At 58.9% G+C, this 22,822-nt stretch overlaps 2 protein-coding genes across 2 annotated transcripts in view; both read right to left on the reverse strand.

The window, feature by feature from the left end:
- The window catches only part of GIMAP8 (GTPase, IMAP family member 8), a 641,187-nt gene that overhangs the window by 534,507 nt on the left and 83,858 nt on the right, over positions 1-22,822 (reverse strand). The window lies entirely within an intron of this gene.
- Positions 14,410-22,822, reverse strand: part of LOC102939336 (zinc finger protein 268) — a 29,667-nt gene continuing 21,254 nt past the window's right edge. Inside the window, exons 7-8 of the mRNA XM_043541896.1 lie at positions 15,913-16,023; positions 14,410-15,794 (exon numbers count right to left, since the gene is read on the reverse strand). Coding sequence (XP_043397831.1) covers positions 14,410-15,794; positions 15,913-16,023 — 1,496 coding nt within the window. The remainder of the gene's footprint in view (positions 15,795-15,912; positions 16,024-22,822) is intronic.

Here is a 22,822-nt window from a genome sequence, read left to right on the forward strand (position 1 = left end):
CAGGTAACAGATCTCAAAAAGTACTTGCCAATGAGGAATCTTTGAATGGGAATGTTTCTAATGCTGTTCTGGAGGAACTGGTACTAGGGTTGCTGCTATTCAATATTTTCAGCAGTGATCGGGCAGTCAATATAAAATCACCACTCATAACATTTGCAGGTGACACCATGTGGTGGCACGGCAACTGATGATGAGAGGACAGCAATACAGAATCACTGGGCAAGCTGGGCCCAGTCAAACAAAATGCGTTTTAAGATGGCCAAATATAAAGTGATAGATGTAGGAAAAAGAAATGCTGGCTCGCCCTCCAGACTGGGGGACTGGCTTCTGGGAAGCAGTGACTCTGGAAAGGGTCTAGGGCTGAGAGTGGACAGGTGATTGGCTATGAGCTCCCAGTGTGACGGAGGCAAAAGGGGCTAATGTGATCCTTGGATGTATAAACAGGAGGCGTGAGGAGGTGATTTGGCCTCTGTACGCAGCCCTGGTGAGACTGAAAGTGGAATCCTGTGGACAGTTCTGGTGTCCGTATTTTTTAAAAGATGTAGAACAATTGAAGAGGGTGCAGGAGACAGCCACAAACCTGATCTGAGTGCTGGAGAAAATGCCTTGCAGGGAGAGACTCCATGAGCTCCATCTGTTTCGCTGACCAAAAGGATTGAGAGGTGACTTGATCTCGGTGTCTAAGGACCTTCACAAGGAGAAAATACCAAGCACTGACAGGCTCTTTAATGCAGCAGAGAAGGGCAGGGCAAGAACCAATGCCTGGAAGCTGAAGCCAGACAAATTCAAATTGGAAATAAGGCACAATGTTTTAAATAAGGGTGATTAACCATTGGAACCAACTCCCAAGGCCAGTGGTGGATTCTCCAGCTCTTCATGTTTTCTAATCAAGACTGGAGGCATTTCTGGACGTTTGCTTTGGTCAAACAGAAGTTACTGGGCTCAATATAGGGGTAACTGGGTGAAATTTAAGGGCCTGGGATATACAGGTGGTCGGTCTCGATGATTTTATAGTCCTGCCTGGCCTTAACTTGATTAATCTGTAAGTACAGCATCAGTTAATAAAGATTCTAGAGTTTAAACCAAAAGCCGAGCTCTAGGATGAGGCAACGCTACACCTGAATGAAGCTTCCCCGAGTCCTTCAAACATTGCATAGGCTGAGCCTCCCAAAGCTGGTACCTGATGTTTGAAAAGCACAAAGCAAGGGGAGGCAATTCAGGGTGGAAATGGGAAAAAATCCTTCCTTTCTCCTGCGCTTTGTCTTGGCTATTTAGATTATGAAATCTTTGGGGACGAAACTGGGTTTTACTGGGCCATGTCTACACTACAAACTGGTTTGTCCAAGTTACATCGGCCTACAGCCACCATTGTCTGCCTATGTGGCTGCTTGCATTGGCACTGTGTGGAATCCCCAGGGGTGCTTGAGTCAGTGTCAAGTGCAGTGCACCACAGGTAGGTATCCCAGCATGCCACACGCCACCTTCCAGGATAATGGCTTTGGGGGAATGTTCACAGTGTTGTGGGATAGTAATGACTTGCCCAGAGAGCTCTGGGTGCTACAGATCAGGTTTCCAGCATGCAACTTCTCCATCCCATAATGACATCCATAGTCCATAATTTTTGCACCATTTAAAAAAAATCCCACAAGCCTGTACAGCACTTTTCAGTGCCCGCCACCTCTTACCGAAGCACAGAGCATGCAAAACTCCGCACTATTCTTATGAACGTTGCAGCTCCAGGATGCACAATGCTCCTGTATTTGCAGACTCACAGGAAGGTCCGCAACAGGGGACGTGATGCCATCTTTAAGGACAGTTTGCTGAGGTACTTCGCAAAAAACAATTCAGGGTTGCTGGTGGCATGCGCAGAGCAGCTGCCCTTGGTGGAGCGATGCGTCTGAGCCCTAACCGGAGGGAGCACATCGTAATGCAGTTTTGGGATGAGCATGGCCGTGTGCGCCAAGTTCACCCCAGCCCTCCAGCGCAATGACACCAGCATGAGAACTGTACCGACAATGAAAAAGTGAACGGTGATCACACACGGGCAGCTTCCAGTGCCGGAATGCTGGTCAGTGGGAAATCATTTTGGAGTTGGCATATTCACAGTGGGAGCTGTTGTCATGCAAGTGTGCAGGGCCATCAATCATCTTCTGCTATGCAGGACGGTGACCCTCAGCAATGTGCAGGAAATAGTGGATGGATTTGCAGTAAGTGGGTTCCTGAAACACGGTGGGGCGATAGATGACACACACGTCCCTATGTTGGCACCATCCCACCTTGCCACAGAGTACAGCAACAGAAAGGGCTAGTTTTCTATGGTTTATGCAAATATTGGTGGATCATCAGGAGACTTCACCAACATCACTGTGGCTGGCCAGGGGAAGTGTATGATGCTTGCATCTTTAAGAACACAGGGCTGTTCCGAAAGCTGCACACAGGGACATTCTCTCCTAGCCAGCGATCACCATTAGTGATCGTGAAATGCCAGTAATGATTTCTGGAGACCCAGCCTGCCCTGCCTTATGGAGCCGTACACCAGCCACCTTGACAGCACCAAGGGAAGATTCAGCAACTGGCTCAGGAGATGCATTGAATGTTGAATGTCTCCTTGGTAGAGTGAAGGGACGCTGCTGGAGTTTACTCACTTGATTAGATCTTAGTGAGAAAAACATCCCAATGGTTATAGCTGCCTGTTTTGTCTTGCATAAGATCATAGAATCCTAGAATATCAGGGTTGGAAGGGACCTCAGGAGGTCGACTAGTCCAACCCCCTGCTCAAAACAGGACCAACCCCCAACTAAATCATCCCTGTCAGGGCTTTGTCAAGCCTGACCTTAAAAACTTCTAAGATAGGAGATTCCACCACCTCCCTAGGTAACGCATTCCAGTGCTTCACCACCCTCCGAGTGAAAAAGTTTTTCCTAATATCCAACTTAAACCTCCCACAGTGCAACTTGAGACCATTACTCCTCGTTCTGTCATCTGCTACCACTGAGAACAGTCTAGATCCATCCTCTTTGGAACCCCCTTTCAGGTAGTTGAAAGCAGCTACCAAATCCCCCCCTCATTCTTCTCTTCCGCAGACTAAACAATCCCAGTTCCTGCAGCCTCTCTCATAAGTCATGTGTTCCAGTCCCCTAATCATTTTTGTTGCCCTCCGCTGGACGCTTTCCAATTTTTCCACATCCTTCTTGTAGTGTGGGGCCCTGGACACAGTACTCCAGATGAGGCCTCACCAATGTCGAATAGAGGGGAACGATCACGTCCCTCGATCTGCTGGCTATGCCCCTACTTATACATCCCAAAATGCCATTGGCCTTCTCGGCAAGATCTGTGAGGTAAAGGGAGAAAAGCTTCTGCCAGGGTTGGGGTGGAGTGGCTGGCCGCTGACTTTGAACAGCCAGAGACAAGGGCCATTACATGAGCCCAAGGTGGAGTTAGGTGGTGGAGGGAGGTTTTGAAAGAGTACTTGACTGGTCAGCCCGGGGAGTGTGTGTGTGTTGGGCCTAGAGCTTTGTGCAGGGCTTGTGGTACATTTATAAATCTGTCTGGGTGTTTTCCTGAAGTATGAATGTTGTGGTGCTTGGTGTGTGTTTACAAGTGCAGCTTGCTTTGGCTACCATTCTGCAATATTTGCTGGGAACTAGAAGATCATTTGATTTGCCAAAAATAGAACTTTTAACAAGTGGGGGAAAAACAGTGCACTGCGCAGAAAGTCAATGGTCACAAAAACCCACAGGCGACGTTATACAAATGTAACATAGCTTAACGGGGTGAAAATTTGAAAGTGGAAAGGAATGAACTTTTACATCTATTTGAGTACACAAAGGCAGCCCATTGTGGCTACTCATACACTAGCCATGGTTCTCTCAGGTCAGTGTATGTCAAACTGGTATTCCTTGCTGTCCCCCAGTGTGGAGTGGTGTGGAGTGGTTGCCATGTGGTATGTTGGCAGGTGTAGGGAGCAGCGACCATGGAGTCCTCCAAGGACTGGAAAAGTGGGATTTTTGGACCTGTAGGTCAGCCAGGGTCGGCAGCATTTGAGTTAGCTGCCTGAGATGATCCATTGTCCTGGTGCATTTCCCACTCCGTGTCCTGCTGGGCCTTTCTCTTGGCCACTCTGTCCTTCTCCAGGCTGTTGGTCATATCAGCCCGCCAGTGCAGCTCTAGCTTGCAGGATCTCGCAGAACATGTTCTCCCTGGTTCTCTTCTTTCGCCTCACGAGGGTCAGATGTTCTGTGGGTGTGGCGAGGGCATCCTTTAGAGCTGCCCCACCAGAAGCTGCTGATAGAAACAGCCAGATGGACCTTGGATTTACAGTCGAAAGGGAAAGAAAAGCTTCAGAACTCCCTTCCCTTTTTCCCAGAAACACTCTTAATTAGAAATGCTCCACTTCAGCTCTAGAGCACCTCCGCCCAGCATGGCTCTTTGGCCCCAGCCCTTGTGAGTACGGTCCATCAGGGCGAGGGGGGAAAGATTTTCTGTTGCGTGAAGCTATAAAATGTTGGTCCCTATTCGATGGGTACGAGCTCAGGGCAATGTCACTGAGTACTGGCACTATTTCCCACAGGCAATGGTGATTCTAGCTGATAACTCACCCTTGAGGGTCACAGAGCATAGCTGCTACTGGCCCCCCAAGCCGCCTGGGACCGTATGCTGCTCGTCTGGGTACTGCCGTCATCTCCCCGCCAGCTGAACTCATCGCAGAGTGGCACAGGAAAGTGTTCTACGCGGAGAAGAAATACAGCAGCCAACCCTAGAAACCTCCGGGACAGGACTGCAGAGCATCTCCATGGATGTGTCATCAGTCTCCCTGTGGAGGATAAACGGGGCAGCCCTGGGCACATACACAAAGTGTTCCACGTGGGCCCCCCCACCTGACTCAACAGGGGAATGAACGGCAGATGCCAACTCTCCCTCTGTTTGTGGTTGCTCTGCCTCTTCCCCTACGAGGAAAACAACGAAACATTGAACGCTTTGTCTTGTGAACTTGGAGCTGGGCCGGGCGCCATCTTTAAATGTAACACTGTAAAGAAAAGTGCATGCACACACTTACCCAAGTTCCCTTCCCCTCCATCGGGCTCGTCCGCGCTTGCATGGTGGGACAGGCTAAACCAGAGGTCCCCAAAGTGTGGGGTGCCCCCCCCCCCTCAGGTGGCACAGAGGAACGCAGAGGGGCCCAGACTAGCCCCCAGGGGGGCAGGAAAGAAGCATCACCCAGCCCCTCCTCGCCCCCAGCTCTGCTCCAGTCTGGCCTCCAACTGTGTCCTTGGCTCCTGGCCCTGTGCCTGGCCCCATCCCCAGCCTTGGTACAGCTCTGCTCTCGGCCCCGTGCCAGCTCCAAGCCTCAACCACTGGCCGCAGCTCCATTCCTGGCCTGGGGCCGAGACTGGGGGCAAGGCCAGGAGCTGAGCCGCACCTGGCTGCCAGCCTGCCTGCCGGCCCCCACCGCAGCCCGGCTGCGGCCCCACTCCCTGCCCCACTCTCACCCCCAGCTGTGTGGCCCTAGCCTCAGCCCCCTTACCCCTGTCCACACCCCTCACCCCTGGAGTCATAGAATCATAGAATATCAGAGTTGGAAGGGACCTCAGGAGGTCACCTAGTCCAACCCCCTGCTCAAAGCAGGACCAATCCCCAATTAAATCATCCCAGCCAGGGCTTTGTCAAGCCTGACCTTAAAAACTTCTAAGGAAGGGGATTCCACCACCTCCCTAGGTAACACATTCCAGTGTTTCACCACCCTCCTAGTGAAAAAGTTTTTCCTAATATCCAACCTAACCCTCCCCACTGCAACTTGAGGCCATTACTCCTTGTCCTGTCCTCTTCTACCACTGAGAACAGTCTAGATCCATCCTCTTTGGAACCCCCTTTCAGGTAGTTGAAAGCAGCTATCAAATCCCCCCTCATTCTTCTCTTCTGCAGACTAAACAATCCCAGCTCCCTCAGCCTCTCCACATAAGTCATGTGTTCCAGTCCCCTAATCATTTTTATTGCCCTCCGCTGGACTCTTTCCAATTTTTCCGGCTCGGGGGGGCAAGGGGCACAGACAGGGGTAAGGGGGGGCGTGACCCTCAAAAGTTTGGGGACTGCTGGGCTAAAACCGTGTTGGAGTCTCCAACAGATCCAGGCTCATGGCATGGCTGCAGTCGCCTGCCACGTCTCCCCGTCCTGTTCCCTGGTGTTGATGGCATGGGGCCTCTGTCACAGGCTCCTCCAAGCTTCCCACAATGAGCTGGGGGGTGCCTATCAAAGGACGCCCTGCAGTTCAGGGCAGAGGTGGCATGTCCGTGGTGCAGCACCAGAACTATTGGGGTGCTCCCTGGCTCTGTGGTATCCCTCGTGCGGTTCCCGGGCGTGCACACAGCGCTGCGGCTGATCCTGGCTGTACCCCTTTGCCTGCAGCCCTGGTGCAACCTGCTCGCAGGTGGCCACGTTTCTACGGCTGGTGCATCGCTGCATTTGCACAAGCTCCTCTCCCCACAGGCCCAGGAGTTCCAATGCTTCCTGTCTCCGCCAGGCAGGCGCACGGCTGGTGCCCCTCGGCGTGCAGGGGCCCGGCAGGGTCAGCTGGGCAGAGGCACACGGCGAAGGAGAGCTGCTAGGTGTGTCGCCACGGTGGGCAATCAGGAAAAAGCATTTCAAAAACCCGCAGAGGGTTTTTCAGGGGAGAGGGCTCACGCCTGGTCTCTGTGACCCCTGGGCCGTGGCGTTTAAAACGGTGACCAGAGCAGTCACTGTTGCAGGGAATGGGGCATTGCGGGACAGCTGCTGGAGGAGCATTGGGGCCAACACACATCGTGCAGTGTCTGCGTTTGCGCTGTGTCAACCTCAGGAGGTTGCCCATGGCTCTACGCCATTCGGGGGGGGGCGGGGGGGTTACTGTGTCTGGAACAGGGCACTTACCTCGGCTGGAGCCGCATGCACAGAGAGGTTGCCACAAGGTGACGTGCGTCGCCCTAACTTTGTAGTGTCGACCAGAGGGCCTAGGGCTCTGGGGCGCAGCTGCTTCCCCTGCGCACCACAGAGAAGACAGGAGCAGATCAGCCAGGGGCGGGGGAGAAATAGACACACTACTTGTCTGACGGGGGAGCAGAGAAAGGCATCGCAGGACTTGGGTATTTTTAACGGCTCCCTTACAGCGAGGCAGTGGAATCGAAAGGAAAGCCGTGACTTTGTCTAGCAGACCCATAGCAGGTTCTAAGGGCGCGGTCTCCTCTCAGGGCTGTCTGACGCCCAGCACTGTGGCCCCGAGGGCTGCATTAGGACTGTATTTGCACTACTGTCATGCGCCGGAGCCCTTGTCACGGACCAGGTGCCCCCACCCTGCACAGGTCTGGGCACTGCCTTTGGCAGCCCATCCAGCTAGTGCGTAGGGAGGCGCTGGGGGACAGCCGGCTGGGCTCGTTGCCCTGGGAGCCGCATGGACAGGTCAGCCTGGGCCCAGCTTGTCTGAGAGCTGCCCCTTCCTGTGATGTCACTGCACGTCTCAAGATTTTCGGTGTTCTTTATTTTTAAAGGAGCGTCTCGGGGGCTCGTGATGGATGGCAGAAATGTATTTTCCCCTCACCCAAAGCATCCATCTCCCAATGCTGTCAGTGGGGCCGAAGCCAGCCACGTAATTAGTTGTACTCAGGGTGCCGCAGGCAGGCAGTGAGGAGATGGGACAGAAAGCCAGTGGGGGTATATACGAGTATGGGGCACAGAAGGGGCAGGAGACAGATGAGAAAGTAGCAGGTGACGGTAGGAGGCAGGATACAGGAGACTGTCCGGGAGCAGGAAGAGGGGATGCAAGAGGTGCAGGAGACAGGGTGGGGTCATGGGCACACAGGATGAGGAGGGAGGCAGGTGAGTGACAGGGTAGGGGATGGCAGCTCCCCCACCCCAGTGGGTAGGCAAGAGTAAGTGCCCCCCCCGGAGGCAGGTGGGCGGCTCGACTCTTTTGTGCGTATGTAGGTTGAGTTTTGATCGTGCAGGAGCCCGCAGGCTCTGCGGGCGGGGGGCCTCCAGCAGGACGCACCACCAATCGCCTTTTTCAGTCTGGTCCCTGCGGGCCAAGTCTGCGCTAGGAAAGGTTTGCCCGGCTGCAGCTGGACCATGCCACGGGCTGTGTGCACAAGGAAGTGTCATTGTCAGGTGTCATTCAGTGCGGTAACCTACTGTCACGGACCGCTCGGGTCCTGTGTCAGCCTGAGCCCTGATCCCACGCGAGCCGGCACCCACAGCCCGTAGTCAGCGCTGGTAGCTATGCGACTCACGCCCCCCGCAGGCCCGGGCAGGTGGTGCACCAACCACTGGAGCCACGTGGGCAGTGTCATGGGGCGGGTGCCCTCCAGAAGGGCTCCTGGAAACAAGGGCGGCTTTGCTCCCAGTCCCCGTGGGGTCGCGTGAGAGCCGGGGGCTGGTCAGAGCATGGTAAGGAGGTCACTCGTTCACAGTCACAGCGTTCAATAAGTCAGCGGTACCCACCCGTTCCGGAGCTGGCGATTTCCCACTATCAACAATGGGCTCATTTCCCCATCCCTCCAAATCCCCAGGCCCCCCTCTCCTGGCCCCCCGGCTCACCCCGAGAATGAAACCTTTCTCGTGCAGTGGGTCTTGCAGCCAGTCTAGGCCTTGGCTGGGCTGCAGCCCCTGTGAGCAGAGGGGTCCGTCAGGCCTCGCCCTACATCAACCGCCCCAGCCCCTGATCCCGCGCATCCCACACAGGCCTGGATCAGCCCCTTCCTTACTCCCGCTGGATTTCAGAGGCTTCGCCTCCCCCTCCCCTCAACCTCAGAGCACCCCCCCCCTTCCCTGGACCCTCAGCCCCAGTGCACCCCCCCATCCCCTTCCCTCAGCCTCAGAGGGACACCCCCATCCCCTTCCCTCAGACCCAGAGTGCCCCCCACTGCCCCCCAGCTACAGTGCGCTGCCCCCTCCCCAGCCCCCCTCACCCCCAGAGAGCCACCCCCACCCTCTTCCCTCAGCCTCAGAGCACCCCCCCTGTCCTCAGCCCCAGAGCAACACCCCCTGCACCCTCAGCCCGAACTCCACCCTACCCCCTCCCCAACCCCTCCCCCCAGAGTGCCACCCCCACCCCCTTCCTTCAGTCCCAGAGCGACACCCCCTCTCCTGTGCCCTCAACCCCAGAGAGCTACCCCCCATCCCCTTCCCTCAGCCCCAGAGCAACCCCCCCGCCCCTGTCCCCTCAGCCCCAGAGTGCCACCCCCGCCCCTGTCCCCTCAGCCCCAGAGCGACACCCCCGCCCCTGCCCCCTCCCCAGCCCCCCTCACCCCCAGAGAGCCACCCTCACCCTCTTCCCTCAGCCTCAGAGCACCCCCCCTGTCCTCAGCCCCAGAGCAACACCCCAGCCCCTGCCCCCTCAGCCCCAGAGCGACACCCCCCCCCGGCCCACCCCCCAGCCCAGTGTGCTGCCTCCTGCAGGTCGCTCCCCTCTAGTTCTACCCACAAAGAGATCTGATTGGCTAAGAGTGCAGAGACCCAGCTGTCCATCAAGCCATCCTCTACCCAGGTTCCAAGCTGCACCCCCAGGCATCAGGGCCCATTGCACCCCCCCCTCCACTCCCCACCAATGCACCGCTGGGGGGGGCAGAGACACATGAACTGGGGGGGGCTGGGGGAATTAGCTTGCTGCTGACAAAGAGCCCCAATCTCGCTGCAAGCATGTGTGTGAGACCCCCCCTTGCGTCCCCCCCAACCAGTGCTGATCACCTCACAATCCCCCCCACCGCCCTCTCATTGCACCCCCCCACTGGCGCTGCTCACGGCATGACCCCTCTCTGCCCCCCATTGTTCCCCCAACCAGCGACGCTCCCCGCACGACTCCCTCACCCGACCCTCGTCCCCCCAGCCGCCCCACTCACTGTGTGGCCCCCTGCCCAGCCCACAATAGCACTCACGGTGCACCCGACGTTCCCCACGTTGCTCTTTTAAACCCAACATGATTCCCACTCCCCAGAGCACGGCCTCCTCCCTGAGCCGGATGGTCCCCGGGCCACGCAGCTGAACGGGCTCCAGGCCCATCAATGCCTGCCTCTGAGTTGCTCCTGCGAGCGCACTGGGGGGGCGTGAAGCTGGGGTCCCCCACCCTTCCTCCGGCCGAGCTCGCCGGCTAGCTCTGCGTCTCCGCCAGGGCTTGCTGCAGGAGTGAGGTGCACGGCGAGCTGTAATTAATGTTGTTTCTCTTCCCCTTCCAGCCCATTAACAGCTAATTTTTCTTTTTTAACTGGCGCTGAACTGAGCAATTTGAGAGTCGAATAAGGGGCTGCTGCTAGTCAGTAAATACAGAGATCCCCCAATTCTGCCTTCAGCATGCTAGGTGGGGGACCAAAGCAGCAGTGGCTTCCTCCTCCTCCCTGGAGCACGACCAGGACCGGCCTCAGTTTCCCTCTCCCAGTAAATTAATCAGGCCCTCCAGCTAAACTGAACCCTTTGGTGGGAAAGACAGCCCACCCCACCCACACTGGCTCACCCCCTGCCATCACGGTCATGCCCCACCTCCCTGACTCATCGCGTACGTCCCCTCTCAGGGTCTTCTAGGTCCAACACCCCAGCCTCTAGCCCCCTTTCCAGGCTCCCCCTAGACGCCCCTAGGCCTTTCCACGCTACAAACCGCCCCCCAAGGAGAGTTCTCCCCTACTAGTTCACCGAACTGAGCCCCAGGGCGCTCCTATATAAACAGCTCCCCTTCCCAGCATCCCTTGCTGCAAGGCCTACAGCTCCCATCAGCCCCGGGAACTGCAAGTCCCAGAATGGCTCGCTTTGGCATTGGCCCGGCAGCAGGCCCGGCTGGGCCCCGAGGCTGCCATACAGGGCCAGCATGCCCCGTTGTGCCTCCCGCCAGGCGTCAAGCCGGGCCGCGGGACGGGCGAGACACGCACAGCCCCGAGCTCTCTGTACGCAGGCCGTCTTTATTGAACGTTCGCAGCTGCCGCAGGGCGGGACGCCGGCTCTGCGGGGGGATGTCGTCGCAGGAAAGGGACACGGGCCCCCTGCACTAGCCGGCTGTCGCCCAGCCGTTACCCGCCATCCACTGGGAGCACGCGGCAGGCCGCAGCGGCCACATTTGGGACGGGCAAACAGGGCTTCCCCTGTCCTGAGCCCGGAGCTGCCGCTGGCCCCCGGCCCCCGCCGTGCCACGCGCCGGGCCTGGCACTGGTCCCCCCTCACCCCGCGAAGGAGACACGCTGTGATGTCTGCGCAGCAGCGTGAAGTCACCACGTGCGAGCTCCACGTGCCACGCGCCGCTGGGGCGCCCCCCTGCCAGACAGCAAGGCTCCCGCCCGCAGAGCCACTGGCTCCATCACTGCCTTGTCTGCCAGCGAGCTGCCCGGGCTACACGCCGCAGGCCACGGCCGGGGGGCGACCTGCAGCCTCCAGCACCGGCGAGCCACCGGCCAGCACGGCACCCAGCAAGGCCCGGGGGAACTTTTTGTGAGCTCGGCGCCAAACATATTTTTGGGGGCCCAGGGATGAGGGGCCGGCCAGGGACAATGGGGCAGGGCAAGGCGGGGCGGGGGGTCCGTTCCCAGAGCAAGGGGCCGGCCGGGGGCAATGAGGCACCGGGCAGGGGAAGTTGTTGGGGGGGGGGGTGGTCTCTCTCTCTCTCTGTGGGGCTGGGCTGGGGGGTCCCAGGAGCTCTGTGGGGGGGGGGTGTCATTGGGAGCTCTGTGTATGGCGGGACAGGCTAGGGGTCCCGGGGGGCCAGTCCCTCTCTCTCTGTGGGGCTGGGGGCAGTGGGTCTCTGTGGGGCTGGGTTGTGGGGGGTCCCATAGGGGGCTGGGCTGGGGAGTCCCGGTGGACGCGGGTGGGGAGGTCTCTCTCTCTCTCTCTCTGTGTGTCTGCAATGGAAGCAGCTGGGCCTGGTCCTGCATCCCGTCCGGCCTGGGGGTGGGACCTGCCATCGAGACGCCAGGGCTGTGGTTATGGGCCCCTTCTGAGTGTGTGTGTGGGGGGGGGGCCCAGCGCCGTGGCGCCATGGTAAACCTGGTACTGCCTGACCCGTCTCACGATTCACACGCTGGGGAGGGCTCGGGTGTCTCTCAGGGCCGAGCCGAACGTCTGTCAGGAGGCTGCGCCGTTCTGCTCTGGCGCAGACCTCACCCCGGTGACGGGTAATTAATCGCTTCCAGGCAGGGCGAGCATGGAGGGTCATCCGACATTGCAGCTAGCGCAGAATGCAGCCCCCCAGCTTGCAACTGGGGCCCAACACATCAGTGTTCTGGGCCACTCACTGGCTACCAGCTGGCTTCTGGGGGTAATTCAATTCCTGCTCTCTCTTGCCTGGTGTTACGTGGGGCTCGTCCCTCTGGTGTCTGAGCACCATTAACCAGACCGGAACGGCCTGGGATCCTGCTCTCCCAGAGGTCCCTCCTGCCCACCGGCCTTGCTGCCGCACTTGCAATTGGCTGGCATGCGTTCTTCCTCCGTCCCCAGGGCTGACCCCTCCACTGGAGACGGGTGGCGAGACAGGTGGCTGGTCTCTCTGCCCCGGGCACGGTTCCACCCCAGCGTCCAAGGGGAAGCGGAGCCTCCCAGTGCTGGTGCAACCCAACTGCAAAGGGCAGGACAGCAAGAGCAGGAAGATGGGCTTCCAGGGGCAGGGTCCAGACACCTGTCAAAGTTCCAGGGTGCCCCATGGTGCCCGAGGGAGCAGGCTGGGGGGCAGCTTAGCCTCCAGTGAACATCTCCCCCACAGGGATTTCTCCGGCACGCTGACTTCTAAGCCATAGCTTTACTACAGGGCTGTCAAACTATTAAAAAAAATTAATCATGATTGTCAGATTAAAAAAATAATTGCAATTAATCGCAATTTTAATTGAACTATTGAACAATACTAGAATACCATTTATTTAAATATTTTTGGAGGTTTTCTACATTTTCAAATATATTGATTTCAATTATAAAACAGACTACAAAGTGTACAGAACTCACTTTATAATATTATTTTTGATTTAAAATAATTGCACTGAAAAAACAAAAGAAATAGAATTTTTCAGTTCACCGCACACAAGCACTGTAGTGCAGTCTCTTAATCGTGAAAGTGCAACCTACAAATGTAGAATTGTTTTTTTTTACATAACTGCACTCAAAAATAAAACAATGTAAAACTTTAGAGCCTACATGTCCACTCAGTCCTACTTCTTGTTCAGCCAATCGCTCAGACAAACAAGTGTGTTTACGTTTGCAGGAGATAATGCTGCCTGCTTCTTATTTACAGCGTCACCTGAAAGTGGGAACGGGCGTTCGCATGGCACTTTTGTAGCCGGCATTGCAAGGTATTTACATGCCAGAATGGTAAAAATTCATATGCCCCTTCATGCTTTGACCACCATTCCAGAGGACATGCTTCCACAATAGAGTCTGCACGACAGTACCTGTATGAGGTGAACTGAAAAATACCATTTCTTTTGTTTCTTTTTCACAGTGAGCGCTGTACACTTTGTATTCTGTGTTGTAACTGAAGCCAATATATTTGAAAATATAGAAAAACATCCAAAATAGTTATAATAAATTTAAACTAGCATTCTATTATTAACAGTGCGATTAAAACGGCAATTCATCACGATTAATTTTTTTAATCAAATTAATTTGTTTTGAGTTAATCGCATGAGTTAACTGTGATTGAGCGACAGACCTGCTTTAACAGTATCTTTTGACAGTCTATGGATATGTAGCGCTTACAAACCAAAGAGGGATGATTATTCACGACTGGCACCTGGGCATGACTAGGAAGAACGGGATGTAACAGAGAAAGGCTAGCCGTGGACTGAATATCAGGAGTAATTTCCTGGCAGCGAGATGCATTGGCGGGGGGGTGTCAGGCAAGGGACGGGGTGGGAGCCCCACCGCTTGGAACTGGACTGGACAAGGGGCTGGAGATGTGCTGAAGGGAAACAATCCAGTGCTAGCCCCTGGGAGAGGGACCGAATGACCTAACAGGGCTTGTCCATCTCTAGTTCTACAACGCTGTGACACCTCTGTCCGTGCACGTCCTACAACAGAGACTCCCGCTTTCCGCAGCCCTCCATGCGTCCCTCGCTGGGCAGCTGGCTGCTAATCTGCTGCATAAGTGCTAAATATTTTCCTTCTCGCTCTGCTGGGTCTCAGGCAGGGCAGGCGGAACGCCGGCCACCAGGACGCTCCTTGGCTGCCTGATGCAGGTACACGCAGCCCTAAGCAAGTCTCCGCAGCCCCCTTTGAGGGCGAAGCGTCTCTCCCGCTGACGAGCGCTGACCATTTACAGGAAAACTCCGGGACAGCCTGGCTGTCTTTGGTTTCTGTCTCACGCCGGTGCCGTGCTGCAGAGGGCGAGCGCCGGATTAACGACGCCCATCGCACAGGACCGGGGAGCGGGGCGGGGGGTGTTCAGACTGCGCTCGTGAGGGACGCTTTCCCTGCTCCCAGCAGTCAGATGGTTTCTTCTGGGCGATCCCGCGGGGCCGGCTCCGTGTATAATTGTGCAGAAGGTGGTTTCTCAGGCCCAGGACTTACTCTGCCTGTTCGGCAGGGGGAACCCCCAGGTGCTTGCGGCTGGACAGTCGCTGTGTGTGCCGAGCAGCCAGCGGGCTGGCCTTGCGGGGGCACGAGGAGCTGTGGTTTCCCCGAGCAGCTCTCCCTGCGCTGAGCTCTCCGGAACGGCCCCGGCTGGGCGTGGTGGCTCGTCTGGTGCATGGCCATGCGCTGCATGTGACTGAAGCTCTTCCCGCACTCGGCGCATATCAGCGGGGCCTGCCCCGTGTGCACCCGCTGGTGGGTGAGCAGCACCTTCCTGAGGCGGAAGCTCTCCCCGCACTCGGCGCAGGCGAAGGGCCGCTCCCCGGTGTGCAGCCTGACGTGCAGCTTCAGGGTGATCTTGTCCTTGAAGCTCCTCCCGCAGTGGGAGCAGGCGAAGGGGCGCTCCCCGGTGTGGATGCGCTGGTGGCTGACGAGATGGTGCTTCTGCGTGAAGCGCTTGCCGCACTCGGCGCAGGCGAAGGGCTTCTCCCCGGTGTGGGTTCTCCGGTGGATCACCAGGTGGTGCTTGTGGCTGAAAATCTTCCCGCAAGCCTCACAGGAGAAGGGCTTCTCCCCGGTGTGCACGATCTGGTGGATGCTCAGCGGCGTCTTGTCCTTGAAGCTCTTCCCGCACTGGGCGCAGGAGAAGGGCCGGTTGCCCGTGTGGCTGCGCTGGTGGCTCAGCAGATGGTGCTTCTGGGTGAAGCGCTTGCCGCACTGGGGGCAGGGGAAGGGGCGCTCGCCCGTGTGGGTGCGGCGGTGCGTGGTCAGGTGGTGCTTGTGGTTGAAGATCTTCCCACACTCGCCGCAGGTGAAGGGCAGCTCCCCGGCGTGGACCCGCTGGTGGGTCAGGAAGACCTTCCGCAGCCGGAAGCTGCTGCCGCACTGGGCGCAGGAGAAGGGGCGCTCCCCGGTGTGGGTGCGCTGGTGGGTGGTGAGGTGCTGCTTCTGTGTGAAGCGCTTCCCGCACTCAGCACAGGGAAAGGGCTTCTCGCCCGTATGGATCCGCTGGTGGATTATCAGAGCTGTCTTGTCCTTGAAGCTCTTCTCGCAGTCCGGGCATGCATGAGGCCTCTCTAGCACCCTCCCGGTTCGTCTTCCCTGAGGGTCTCCGGCCTGGGGTCTTTGCTTCCGGCGGGACAAGCTTTCGCTCTTGCAGCTCTTTAGTCCCAAGAGCTGGAGACCTTTCTCCCCCATTATTCCGGACACAGTCCCTGGTGGTGCCAGTGCTTCGGGATCTTCCTGACCAAGACATCCCTCTTCCTGCTCCTCCTTTTTAATGGTGATGCCAACACCTGCTGGAGAGAGGAGAGAGTCCAGACATCACTTCGTCCGCTGGAACAAAGGCAAACTCCTAACACTAAACAAGAGTCATGGGATGGGCTGTGTTCTTAGGGTGTTTCCTTCCTGACTCACCTGAGCAGGGGCTCTGGGGTCTCCTCTCTCTCCAGCCCTGGGGCTCCCCCACACATGGCTCCTCCCCACGCTCCATCTGACAGATGATCTCTGGTTTGGCACCCCGACACCCTGTGCAGGAGGCAAAAACCACAGGTCAATGAGACGGGCTCAGAAGAACATAAGAACAGTCAGACCAAAGGTCCATCTCACCCAGTCTCCTGTCTTCCCATAGTGGCCAGTGCCAGGTGCCCCAGAGGGAACGAACAGAACAGGGCAGTTATTAAGTGATCCATCCCCTGTCGCCCATTCCCAGCTTCTGGCAGTCAGAGGCTTCGGGACACCCAGAGCAGTGGTCTCCAAACGCTTTTGATCGTGCACCCCTATCAGTAAAAATTTTTAGCACGCACCCCCAATATATGTATATTTATTTATGTATAAATTATAGACATGTACTACTGTACTGATATAGTGTGTCATAAAACATACACAAAAACATACACAAAACACAGAAATTAAAAAACGATGAGATAAAGATGAAATAAACAATATTTTTTAAATAATTTTTTATTTTATTTATTAACGGTATAAAAAAACTTTTTGCTGTCACTAAAACAAATTTATTATTAATAATAATATTTTTAGTGAGAGCAATGTGATTGAATACGCTTTATTATTTTTGAAAATCTTGGTTTAACACTTTGTGATACAGCGGGCGCTCAGGGTTGGGGCGCGGGGTCTGGGAAGGAGTTAGGATGCGGGAGGGCGCTCAGGGTGGGGCGCGGGGTCTGGGAGGGAGTTAGGGTGCGGGAGGGTGCTCACGGTGGGGCGCGGGGTCCGGGAGGTAGTTAGGGTGCGGGAGGGCGCTCAGGGTGGGGTGCGGGGTCTGGGAGGGAGTTAGGGTGCGGGAGGGCGCTCAGGGTGGGGTGCGGGGTCTGGGAGGGAGTTAGGGTGCGGGAGGGCGCTCAGGGTTGGGGCGCGGGGTCTGGGAAGGAGTTAGGGTGCGGGAGGGCGCTCAGGGTTGGGGCGCGGGGTCTGGGAAGGAGTTAGGCTGCGGGAGGGCGCTCAGGGTGGGGGTGCGGGGTCTGGGAGGGAGTTAGGGGGCGGGAGGCGCTCAGGGTGGGGCGGCGGGGTCCGGGAGGTAGTTAGGGTGCGGGAGGGCGCTCAGGGTGGGGCGCGGGGTCTGGGAGGGAGTTAGAGTGCGGGACGGCGCTCAGGGTGGGGTGTGGGGTCTGGGAGGGAGTTAGGGGGCGGGAGGCGCTCAGGGTGGGGCGGCGGGGTCCGGGAGGTAGTTAGGGTTCGGGAGGGCGCTCAGGGTGGGGTGCGGGGTCTGGGAGGGAGTTAGAGTGCGGGACGGCGCTCAGGGTGGGGTGTGGGGTCTGGGTGGTAGTTAGGGTTCGGGAGGGCGCTCAGGGTGGGGTGTGGGGTCTGGGAGGGAGTTAGGGTGCGGGAGGGCGCTCAGGGTGGGGTGTGGGGTCTGGGAGGGAGTTAGGGTGCGGGAGGGCGCTCAGGGTGGGGTGCGGGGTCTGGGAGGGAGTTAGGGGGCGGGAGGCGCTCAGGGTGGGGTGTGGGGTCTGGGAGGGAGTTAGGGTGCGGGAGGGCGCTCAGGGTGGGGTGTGGGGTCTGGGAGGTAGTTAGGGTTCGGGAGGGCGCTCAGGGTGGGGTGTGGGGTCTGGGAGGGAGTTAGGGTGCGGGAGGGCGCTCAGGGTTGGGGCGCGGGGTCTGGGAAGGAGTTAGGATGCGGGAGGGCGCTCAGGGTGGGGGTGCGGGGTCTGGGAGGGAGTTAGGGGGCGGGATGGCGCTCAGGGTGGGGGTGCGGGGTCTGGGAGGGAGTTAGGGTGCGGGAGGGCGCTCGGGGTGGGGCGCGGGGTCTGGGAGGGAGTTAGGATGCGGGAGGGCGCTCAGGGTGGGGGTGCGGGGTCTGGGAGGGAGTTAGGGGGCGGGAGGGTGCTCACGGTGGGGCGCGGGGTCCGGGAGGTAGTTAGGGTGCGGGAGGGCGCTCAGGGTGGGGTGCGGGGTCTGGGAGGGAGTTAGGGTGCGGGAGGGCGCTCAGGGTGGGGTGCGGGGTCTGGGAGGGAGTTAGGGTGCGGGAGGGCGCTCAGGGTTGGGGCGCGGGGTCTGGGAAGGAGTTAGGGTGCGGGAGGGCGCTCAGGGTTGGGGCGCGGGGTCTGGGAAGGAGTTAGGCTGCGGGAGGGCGCTCAGGGTGGGGGTGCGGGGTCTGGGAGGGAGTTAGGGGGCGGGAGGCGCTCAGGGTGGGGCGGCGGGGTCCGGGAGGTAGTTAGGGTGCGGGAGGGCGCTCAGGGTGGGGCGCGGGGTCTGGGAGGGAGTTAGAGTGCGGGACGGCGCTCAGGGTGGGGTGTGGGGTCTGGGAGGGAGTTAGGGGGCGGGAGGCGCTCAGGGTGGGGCGGCGGGGTCCGGGAGGTAGTTAGGGTTCGGGAGGGCGCTCAGGGTGGGGTGCGGGGTCTGGGAGGGAGTTAGAGTGCGGGACGGCGCTCAGGGTGGGGTGTGGGGTCTGGGAGGTAGTTAGGGTTCGGGAGGGCGCTCAGGGTGGGGTGTGGGGTCTGGGAGGGAGTTAGGGTGCGGGAGGGCGCTCAGGGTGGGGTGTGGGGTCTGGGAGGGAGTTAGGGTGCGGGAGGGCGCTCAGGGTGGGGTGTGGGGTCTGGGAGGGAGTTAGGGTGCGGGAGGGCGCTCAGGGTGGGGTGTGGGGTCTGGGAGGTAGTTAGGGTTCGGGAGGGCGCTCAGGGTGGGGTGTGGGGTCTGGGAGGGAGTTAGGGTGCGGGAGGGCGCTCAGGGTTGGGGCGCGGGGTCTGGGAAGGAGTTAGGATGCGGGAGGGCGCTCAGGGTGGGGGTGCGGGGTCTGGGAGGGAGTTAGGGGGCGGGATGGCGCTCAGGGTGGGGGTGCGGGGTCTGGGAGGGAGTTAGGGTGCGGGAGGGCGCTCGGGGTGGGGCGCGGGGTCTGGGAGGGAGTTAGGATGCGGGAGGGCGCTCAGGGTGGGGGTGCGGGGTCTGGGAGGGAGTTAGGGGGCGGGAGGCGCTCAGGGTGGGGCGGCGGGGTCCGGGAGGTAGTTAGGGTGCGGGAGGGCGCTCAGGGTGGGGTGCGGGGTCTGGGAGGGAGTTAGGGTGCGGGAGGGCGCTCAGGGTTGGGGCGCGGGGTCTGGGAAGGAGTTAGGGTGCGGGAGGGCGCTCAGGGTGGGGTGCGGGGTCTGGGAGGGAGTTAGGGTGCGGGAGGGCGCTCAGGGTTGGGGCGCGGGGTCTGGGAAGGAGTTAGGGTGCGGGAGGGCGCTCAGGGTGGGGGCGCGGGGTCTGGGAAGGAGTTAGGGTGTGGGAGGGCGCTCAGGATTGGGGCGCGGGGTCTGGGAAGGAGTTAGGGTGCGGGAGGGCGCTCAGGGTGGGGGTGCGGGGTCTGGGAGGGAGTTAGGGGGCGGGAGGCGCTCAGGGTGGGGTGGCGGGGTCCGGGAGGTAGTTAGGGTGCGGGAGGGCGCTCAGGGTGGGGTGCGGGGTCTGGGAGGGAGTTAGGGTGCGGGAGGGCGCTCAGGGTGGGGTGCGGGGTCTGGGAGGGAGTTAGGGTGCGGGAGGGCGCTCAGGGTGGGGGTGCGGGGTCTGGGAGGGAGTTAGGGTGCGGGAGGGCGCTCGGGGTGGGGTGCGGGGTCTGGGAGGGAGTTAGGGTGCGGGAGGGCGCTCGGGGTGGGGTGCGGGGTCTGGGAGGGAGTTAGGGTGCGGGAGGGCGCTCGGGGTGGGGTGCGGGGTCTGGGAGGTAGTTAGGGTGCGGGAGGGCGCTCGGGGTGGGGGTGCGGGGTCTGGGAGGGAGTTAGGGTGCGGGAGGGCGCTCGGGGTGGGGTGCGGGGTCTGGGAGGGAGTTAGGGTGCGGGAGGGCGCTCGGGGTGGGGTGCGGGGTCTGGGAGGGAGTTAGGGTGCGGGAGGGCGCTCGGGGTGGGGTGCGGGGTCTGGGAGGGAGTTAGGGTGCGGGAGGGCGCTCGGGGTGGGGTGCGGGGTCTGGGAGGGAGTTAGGGTGCGGGAGGGCGCTCGGGGTGGGGTGCGGGGTCTGGGAGGGAGTTAGGGTGCGGGAGGGCGCTCAGGGTGGGGTGCGGGGTCTGGGAGGGAGTTAGGGTGCGGGAGGGCGCTCAGGGTGGGGTGCGGGGTCTGGGAGGGAGTTAGGGTGCGGGAGGGCGCTCGGGGTGGGGCGCGGGGTCTGGGAGGGAGTTAGGGTGCAGGAGGGCGCTCAGGGTGGGGGTGTGGGGTCTGGGAGGTAGTTAGGGTGCGGGAGGGCGCTCGGGGTGGGGCGCGGGGTCTGGGAGGGAGTTAGGGTGCAGGAGGGCGCTCAGGGTGGGGTGCGGGGTCTGGGAGGGAGTTAGGATGCGGGAGGGCGCTCAGGGTGGGGGCGCGGGGTCTGGGAGGGAGTTAGGGTGCGGGAGGGCGCTCAGGGTGGGGGTGCGGGGTCTGGGAGGGAGTTAGGGTGCGGGAGGGCGCTCGGGGTGGGGCGCGGGGTCTGGGAGGGAGTTAGGGTGCGGGAGGGCGCTCAGGTTGGGGTGCGGGGTCTGGGAGGCAGTTAGGACTCAGGGCCGCCCCCTTTTTCTCTCCCGCTCCGGCGGTGCTCCTCCTGCTGCGCCCCCCAATCGATCGTCTTGCGCACCCCCGGGGTGCGCGCACCCCACTTTGGAGACCACTGACCTAGAGCATGGGGTTGCGTCGCTCACTGTCTTGGCTAATAGCCACTGATGGACCTACCCTCCAGGAACTGATCTAGTTCTTTTTTTAACCCAGCTATACGTTTGGCCTTCACAACATCCCCTGGCAATGAGTTCCACAGGTTGACTGTGTGATGTGTGAAGAAATACTGCCTTTTGTTTGTATTAAACCTGCTGCCTGTTTATTTCATTTGGTGTCCCCTAGTTCTTGTGTTATGAGAAGGAGTAAATAACACTTCCTTGTTCACTGTCTTCACACCATTCCTGATTTTACAGACCTCTATCATATCCCCCCTCAGTTGTCTCTTTTCCAAGCTGAAAAGTCCCAGTCTTATTAATCTCTCCTCATACGGAAGCCGTTCCATCCCCCTGATAATATAGGGTGAGTGGCTTTCCCCAGCTGCTTCTTAATTCCTGAAACCCTCTCTGGGTCCTGAAAGGCAGCGAGTCCGACAGTGACCTGGATTGTAAATGACACGGGAGGGCCATGCAGTGTTGTGGTAGCCGTGTCGGTCCCAGGATAGTAGAGAGACAAGGTAGGTGAGAATATCTTTTATTGGATCAACTTCTGCTGGTGACAGAGACCAGCGTTTGAGCTACACAGAGCCCTTCCTCGGGACTGGCAAACTTCGTATGAGTAAGTTTGTCCAATAAAATATTACCTCACCCACCATGTCTCCCTGGAGGGTGACACACTCCAGCAAAGCTCAGCATGCCAGCAACAGACAGGAGGGTTTTCATGGACTCTGGCTAAGCTGTCTGGGTTTGTTTTGGTGACTCCCCAATGACTGGCCCAGGTGACTACACAGACAGCACACCTGCCACACACTGATTTTAACCTAAGCTGGTTATCTGTAGTCACGAGGGGGATGTTTCAGAGTGGGGAGAGGCAGGGAACTGGCCAGCATTCGAAGTAGCTTTGAACTTACATTACTGAGGCCTGGTCTACACTAGAGAGCTGGGTTGACACAAGGCAGCTTACGCCCCCTAATTATGGAAGGGTCTACACCAGGGCTTCAATTCTCAGAGATTATTTCCCGGCTCCCCCCACCCCCATTAGGGGCTTCAGCTGCATAGCAGGGGGTCTCAGGACTTTAGCCCTGCGGGGGAGCCTCGGGGGTTTGGGGCTTTAGCCCCATGGTGGGGGGGCACAAAGGAACTTTAGCCCCATGAGAGGAGGTGCTGGGGCTCGGGGCTTCAGCCCCACGGGGTGTGCTGTGACTTGGGGCTTTAGCCCTGTAGGGGGCAGGGGGCGCAGGGACTTTAGCCCAGCGGGAGGAGATGCTGGGGCTTGGGGCTTTAGCCTCGTGGGAGGAGGTGCAGGAGCTTGGGGCTTTAGCCCTGCAGGGGAGGTGCAGGGGGCTCGGGGCTTTAGCCCCACGGCAGGCGCCAGGCTCAGGGCTTCAGCCCCATGGGAGGTGCTGGGGCTTCTGTGGGTTTGAAAATGTTTACTGGAGCTCTGCTTTGGTGGGCTCTGGCTGAGTTTAAGCCCCTGGTCTACACTAAAATTTTGCTCCGCGATGTAACTGTCCCACTACGCCGACTTAATAACTCCACCTCCACGAGTGGCGTAGAGTCAAGGTTGATGTAGTCAGGTCAAGTGCAGACACCGTGTTGTCACTGGTTTTCAGGAGCCTTCCCATAATGCCCCGCACTGACAGCACAACTGATCCAAGCGGTCCTGGTGCGGACACGCCCCGCTGACGCAAGGAGCCAAGTGTCGACACAAGCGAGGAGATTACTGCAGCCGCTGTACATCGATGTACGTTAGATTGACTTAATTTTATAGTGTAGACGTGGCCTGAGAAATATAGGAACCTCTCTTTATAATCAGGTTTCAGAGTAACAGCCGTGTTAGTCGTCAGAAACATCCCTCGAACGATGCCCATTTGGGATGCCAAGAGGCACTTGGAGCATGACAATACCTTATCCCTCTCGCCAACGAAAGCTGCCCTATCTCTGGGCCTGGCCCCACTCCAGTGCAGGCCTCCTCTCCACGAGGGTGGGGCAGCACCACTGGATTGCTGGCTGATGGAGATCACACTGAACCCCGCCTCCTTCTTTCCTGCTGCACAATCACAATGTAAAGGGGCTAATGATGCAATGGGGATTTCCCCTAATTACTTTCTTGTACTTTACCCAGGTCTCTCAGAGGAAAAATATTCCCCACCCCTAAAACAACAAGGTGCTGGTCCCCCTCACAGGGCAGAGTTAAGGCTGTGTGGGAAGTGTCCCCTGAACTCTGC

Source organism: Chelonia mydas, chromosome 2 (genome assembly GCF_015237465.2).
Source record: "Chelonia mydas isolate rCheMyd1 chromosome 2, rCheMyd1.pri.v2, whole genome shotgun sequence".
In the NCBI taxonomy this organism is placed as follows: Eukaryota; Metazoa; Chordata; order Testudines; family Cheloniidae; genus Chelonia; species Chelonia mydas.